Source organism: Hibiscus syriacus, unplaced genomic scaffold (genome assembly GCF_006381635.1).
Source record: "Hibiscus syriacus cultivar Baekdansim isolate YM2019G1 unplaced genomic scaffold, ASM638163v2 tig00111835_pilon, whole genome shotgun sequence".
In the NCBI taxonomy this organism is placed as follows: Eukaryota; Viridiplantae; Streptophyta; class Magnoliopsida; order Malvales; family Malvaceae; genus Hibiscus; species Hibiscus syriacus.
This window is the reverse complement of record NW_024063193.1, coordinates 704454-710453: the sequence shown is the minus strand read 5'-3', so window position 1 is coordinate 710453 and position 6000 is coordinate 704454. Positions and strand designations below refer to the sequence as shown.

At 38.0% G+C, this 6000-nt stretch overlaps 2 protein-coding genes across 2 annotated transcripts; one reads left to right on the top strand and one right to left on the bottom strand.

The window, feature by feature from the left end:
• Positions 1-823: 823 nt before the first annotated feature.
• LOC120171728 lies at positions 824-2981 on the top strand. The gene is made up of 8 exons (XM_039179381.1): positions 824-1241; positions 1324-1411; positions 1508-1593; positions 1828-1906; positions 2201-2260; positions 2357-2478; positions 2563-2634; positions 2743-2981. The coding sequence occupies exons 1-8, from the start codon at positions 898-900 to the stop codon at positions 2843-2845; spliced, it is 954 nt and encodes a 317-aa protein (XP_039035312.1). The 5' UTR covers positions 824-897; the 3' UTR covers positions 2846-2981.
• A 484-nt stretch (positions 2982-3465) lies between these two features.
• On the bottom strand, positions 3466-4315 carry LOC120171700. Its single transcript, XM_039179367.1, has 4 exons — positions 4187-4315; positions 3888-3973; positions 3656-3747; positions 3466-3542 (listed from the first exon to the last, which is right to left on the bottom strand). The coding sequence occupies exons 1-4, from the start codon at positions 4277-4279 to the stop codon at positions 3466-3468; spliced, it is 348 nt and encodes a 115-aa protein (XP_039035298.1). The 5' UTR covers positions 4280-4315.
• Positions 4316-6000: the final 1685 nt, after the last annotated feature.

Here is a 6000-nt window from a genome sequence, read left to right as displayed (position 1 = left end):
CTCCAACGTTCAATCAAAATTGAAATCAATGTTGGGTACACCTTAAAGTCATGTACAAATATGGATTGATATAGACCGAATTGCTAAAGATATATCATCATTCGCTTATGCGGATATCTTGATGTCATACTGCGCTGAGGAATGCTCCGTTCTTCTTCTGGGTGGAGTTCGATCGACGAAATATGAACATTATCGAGATGTAACATTTCATCTCGGGAAGCCATTTTTCGAGATTTCTTTAAGAAGTATGATTTTTGCTCAAATTTGTTCAAAACAAAGTATGGTAAAAAACCTAAACCCCAAACCCTTATTTATAGTACCAATCCCAACAACTATAATTCAAAAATCCGGCGGAACTCGTCACCTCGATGTGATGAATTCCATAGGGACCGTTACCCAAGTGACCATTGTTGTTGCCCCTTGACCAACGACTATAAACAACTACTTTTTTTTTAATTCAAAGGTGTCGAGTTATGATATTTTTTTATTTTAAGTTTTATATTTAAATTATTTTTACAAATTTTTTAAAAATATTTTTTAAATGGACTCATCACCTCTATGTGACGAGTCGTATTAATTACAATAAATTAAATGGCCCATGTGAGGTCCACTCATCACAGTCCATTAAAATATTATATCTCATCGAACTTATCACCTCGATGTGATAAGTTCCAGCATCACTGTAGTATTTTTCGTATTCTCAAAAATTAAAAACTGGGTGCCTTAATGGGCTATATAAAAAACCCAAGTGCCCTATTGGGCTCAAAAAAGGGGTTCGTCTTGGGCTTTAAGTCTATGTATAAATGGAATGTTATATGAAAGCCCGAAAAACTTTCCATTATCCTCGACTCGAATGATCAAACACAGAGGGAAAGCAACGGTGAATGAAAGATAATCATGGCGGTGAAAGGATTTTCTTGCAATCCAAATGCAAGTATAACTGAAACCCATCATCTTCTTTTTCGCCAGAATTTACCAGTAGCATCCAGGCAGCTATTTCCCAATCCTTTTTTTGCTTCATATCCGATTCTAAACAGCAACCACAACAAAAAGAAGACACCGATTCTACGAATCCGAGCTGCAGCTGCAGCTGAAGAAAGCAATTCGACTGTTAATGTTTCTAGCACAAGCGATGTTAAAGGGTCAGGGACGACAGCCAGAGGGAGGAGACTTCTCAAGATACGTGAGGAGAAAAGGAAGCGAGAATTCGACAGGCTTCACAATTATCCGTCATGGGCCAAGTACTTAACTATCGACTATACTTCTTCTTTGTATGTGTACCATGCGTTCTACCTGTTCGACTTATTGCCTCTTTGAAAACAGAGTCCTAGAAGACGCCTGCAAAGACGATGAGGAGCTACGAGCGGTTCTTGGCGATAGCATTGGCGATCCTGAGCAAATGAGGAAACGAGTCCGTTAACACCCTTTTTTCTATTTCCTTACCTGAAATCAACTTTATAGCTCATAATCTGGTATTCCAACGAGTTTTTTTCATAATGCTTTGTAGATTGAAGAGCGTGTTCGTAAAAAGGGCAGAGATTTTAACAAGAAAAAGACTGGCTCTGTGCTTTCTTTTAAAGTCAGCTTCCGAGAGTACGGCTTCTATTCCCTCAATCAAAAACTAGTAATACAATTAGTCGTCCATGGTAGTAATTGGTTGCCATGTTTAGTATTGAGGGTAACACTGTTACCTTTACTGAACAAGAAGCGAACTTTTGCTGCATGACGAAACTAATTTATCAACCCCTTGGTTTTATAGTTGTATGAAGTAGCTGATGTTTCTCGAGCTTTCAACTTTTATAATCTTTGTTTATTTTGTCTGTCCAGTTTTAATCCACTTGATTCCTACATATGGTTCGAGTTATATGGATCGCCTTCTGATCGAGAAGTCAATCTCATTGGAAGTGTATGTAGTCTCACCTTCCTTCCGATTCCTTCTGTTAGCAATTTGGTGCTGATGTTGGAGAACCCTTTTCTTATTTGCTCTCGTTTTCTTGAAAAAGAGCAATCATTTCTAGTTTCATCTTCCATTTTCGAGTGAAATTGAAAGTACTGTGTAACTTGGGGGTGACGTCGGTCGTTTTCTGATTACAACGACTAGGGCTAAATCGCATTTTATTATTACTTGTCAGTGCAAACTTCCTGTTTTGCAGTAGAAATTATCCTACATTTATATTCATTCAATTCGATATATGTGCAGGTTATTCAGTCCTGGTATGTCATGGGAAGATTGGGAGCCTTTAATTCATCTAATTTGCAGGTTTGTTCATGGTTCTTTTTGCTCCATTTTCTTAGCCTTTATCAGTGGATCTTGCTGTGAAAGGAAAATAAGCTTATTAATTCATATTGATGACAGTTGGCAACTGCCTCAATGGAGTATGATCCCCTCTATGATGCAGATAAGGGTTTTAATGTGATGCCATCATCTTTTCACGATATTAGTGATGTCGAGTTTCAGGACAACTGGGGCCGTGTTTGGTATGATCTGCAGTTTTCATTTTGGTGCCACATTAGTCTGTTTTCTAATTACTCTCTCTGGAATATAAATGTTGACATTTATAGGGTAGATCTTGGTACTTCGGATTTTTTCCCCATTGATGTCCTTCTCAACTGCATGACAGTATTAAGTGCAGATTAAGTTTTAACTGATTCTAATATGTTAAAAAAAAAGAACAAAAATAGAAACAACTGTGTCATCGAATTTCATGGTGGATACATTTACATTGTTCCTTTTTTTGCCAGTTATTTGGGCATTCAACAGATAGTTTTTGGTGGTCGCCGGATGGGTGATTGGGAAGAAGGTATGACAAACCCCGACTATGGCTACAAATACTTCAAAATCTGAACCAAACGTCGATCCAGATGCAACTGCAATCTAGAAGGTTAGTTAGGTCGCAACTTGTGTATACAACTGATGGACTCTAGAGATGGCCCATCAATGGGGATCCTTACTGTTCCTTATCTGAATTTGAAAGTTCGGATTCCTACTTTTTGTTCCCTACTTTTTCAAACTTTTAAAGTGATTCCACATGAAACTCAGACTGCTGCTATCAGTGAACGATTGTAGATCGATAGAAAGCTATTACAATCGATAGAAAGGTATTGTTCAACTTCGACCGCAATGTTCTTCACCTAAACGGAAACCAAAGACCAAAGACCATTGTTACTGAACCAAGACTAGTGGTTAAACAAAACTGTAAAGCAGACTTTATTGTTATAAAAAAAAGCCTAAAATGCAGATGACTGCCAATTCTTAATCAACCTCGGTTGAAGTAAAGTTTTATATGCAAACCCTTCCCTTATTCTGAAACCGTTGTGACCATGACCTCGGGTTAACGTCAGTTATTTTGCGGCTGGCGAGATATAAAGAAGTCAAAATCATGGTTCTGGAATTGAAGTTGTCTCAACCAGGAAACAGCATCAGTTTGTTGGCATATAATGGTGTCCTTTTCTGATGTTTCGGGGTTAATCCATAATATTCAAAACATCTTGTAAGCAACCGCTGCAAAAGGAGGGAGCGAAACCTCTTCTTTCTTTGCTGCCTGCCCAAATGAAAAATGTCACAGCATACAAGATTGAGTTTACCATAACATTGGATTGTGATGGAATGGCTGTAAAAGTTATATATAATTTATACCAGTTGCTTTGATTATACCTTGAGGTAGAAATGGCAATGGATGGTAGGTGAGGAAACATGCCGACAGTTCTTTCACTTCCCTTGCCAGTGGGATTTGATAGACAGGATACCTAATAAAATATTAATGGACCATCTTCAGACTTGAAAAATACCTTATTTTTATATTAATATTTGTCTAAATATATGACGGACGTGGTTGCTTTCAGATAACATGTATAGAAAATGATGATATTAATGAAATAAGACATACCAAGCTATTGCCATCCAACTATAAGGTGAAACATCTGCGCTGCCGAGGTCAAATAAACAAGGATAATGCTTGCTCAACTCATTAATCTGTTCAAAACAAGCTCACATTAAGCCAACATATACGAAACTCTTAATTCTATCAAAAAATTCAATTTCTTTTTTGGAAAAGAACACGAAATCGTGAAAAAAAAATGCTAGGATAATTAAAAACACATTTTATATAGTGTCTAAATTGATAGCTGAACCACGAAATATGAACTAGAAAATGGTTATTGATTGATAAAGAAACTTTTAACTGACCTTTTCTAGAAGGGGAACTCGATCGTAAGGACTAGCCGTCTCATTGTATTGGTAGTACAAGTAGCCACATTGATCAATTGTTTGAGTAAACATAGTAGAATCATCGTCCCAAGTGATCTCCGAACTCAAACATGAATTGTAAAGTCAAGGGGGCACCGCCTAATGCACAAACAAATTCAACCAACAATTGTTGAAATTGTTGATGATTAAATGCATTTAATCAGTGGGCAATTTGGAAGAAGATCCATTCGGTGCAATTGTCAAAAATTGGGTGCATAAAATGTTGATTTTTGGAAATGGTTAAATCATACATTTAGCCATTGTATTTTAGGGTAATTACAAGATTAGTCCCTAAGTTTCAACTATAAATACCCTAGCCCATTTAGCTTTAAAATCATCCCAAAATCTTCCAGTTCTCTCTCAAGTTTGTTTTGTAAACACCTGTAATTTTTTCTCTTTAGTAAAAGATCTGCAGCAGTCTGGAGACGTAACCATAATTGACTGAACTCCGTTATCAATTTTTCGGGTATTATTTTTTCCGCTTTTATTTTGTATTTTCACTAATCTGGCTATAGGGAAATTACTTGTTACTCGTTTATTTCCCAACAACTGGTAATTAGAGCTTTTGGGTTGTGAATTTTGTCAATTTTTTGCGAGGTTACTATTCATTACTATTAACGTGAATAGTAAATTTCGTGAATAGTGAAATTTTGTCGGCGATACAAATTTTTCGACGGAGGTGTTATAATACACGGTGGTTCGCACAAATTGTCAGAAACGATCCGAAGAAGCCAGATTCGAGAGGGAACGATGGCTGTAGACGAAGGGAATGTGAAAATTGAAAAGTTTGATGGTGCGGACTTTGGCTTTTGGAAGATGCAGATCGAAGATTTTCTGTACCAGAAAAATCTATATCAACCCCTCTCAGGAAAGCAACCAGAGGGCATGAAGAATGAAGACTGGGCTCTTCTCGACCAACAAGCCCTCGGAGTTATCCGACTGACGTTATCCCGAAATGTTGCTTTCAACATAGCAAAGGAAAAGACCACGGCGGGTCTTATGGCGGCTCTCTCCAGTATGTATGAGAAGCCATCGGCCTCAAACAAAGTTCATTTGATGAGGCGATTATTCAATTTGCGAATGACGGAATGGGCATCAGTGGCTCAACACCTGAATGAACTCAACACAATCACAACCCAGTTGAGTTCTGTGGAAATTGAATTCGATGATGAAGTTCGAGATTTAATTCTCTTATCATCTCTACCAGACAGTTAGAATACTATTGTTACAGTAGTTAGCAGCTCGTCGGGAAATAGTAAATTGAAATTCGACGATATTCGAGATCTGGTACTGAGCGAAGAAATTTGACGGAGAGAATCGGGTGAAGCATCAACCTCCTCAGCCTTGAACACGGAGTCCAGAGGGAGAACTTCAGAAAGAAATTCAAATCGTGGCAGATCAAAATCCAGACGGGGAAAATCAAGAACGGGAAAGAAAGATTTTACCTGTTATAATTGTGGCAAGAAGGGTCACTTTAAAAGGGATTGCCGAGCATTGAAGAAAGATACCGGCGTACAGGAATCTGCAAACATGACAGAGGAGACAGGTGATGCCATGATTCTAAGCTTCAACAGTCTGATTGAATCCTGGATCTTGGATTCAGGGGCATCTTTCCACTCCACCCCATGCTGAGAAATCATGGAGAACTATGTCAGTGGTAATTTTGGGAAAGTTTATCTAGCCGATGATGAAACCTTAAAGATCGTCGGAAAAGGAGACATCCGATTAAAGTTGCCAAACCAGACCACCTGGAC

Bases quoted from the DNA above. Each gene is read 5' to 3' on its own strand.
- LOC120171728 (XM_039179381.1), top strand. From the start codon at position 898: ATGGCGGTGAAAGGATTTTCTTGCAATCCAAATGCAAGTATAACTGAA. The intron at 1,242-1,323 runs GTACTTAACTAT...CTTTGAAAACAG, and splicing joins AATTATCCGTCATGGGCCAA to AGTCCTAGAAGACGCCTGCA. The intron at 1,412-1,507 runs GTCCGTTAACAC...AATGCTTTGTAG, and splicing joins CTGAGCAAATGAGGAAACGA to ATTGAAGAGCGTGTTCGTAA.
- LOC120171700 (XM_039179367.1), bottom strand. From the start codon at position 4,279: ATGTTTACTCAAACAATTGATCAATGTGGCTACTTGTACTACCAATAC. The intron at 3,748-3,887 runs GTATGTCTTATT...ATATTTTATTAG, and splicing joins AGTTGGATGGCAATAGCTTG to GTATCCTGTCTATCAAATCC. The intron at 3,543-3,655 runs GTATAATCAAAG...TCATTTGGGCAG, and splicing joins ATTGCCATTTCTACCTCAAG to GCAGCAAAGAAAGAAGAGGT.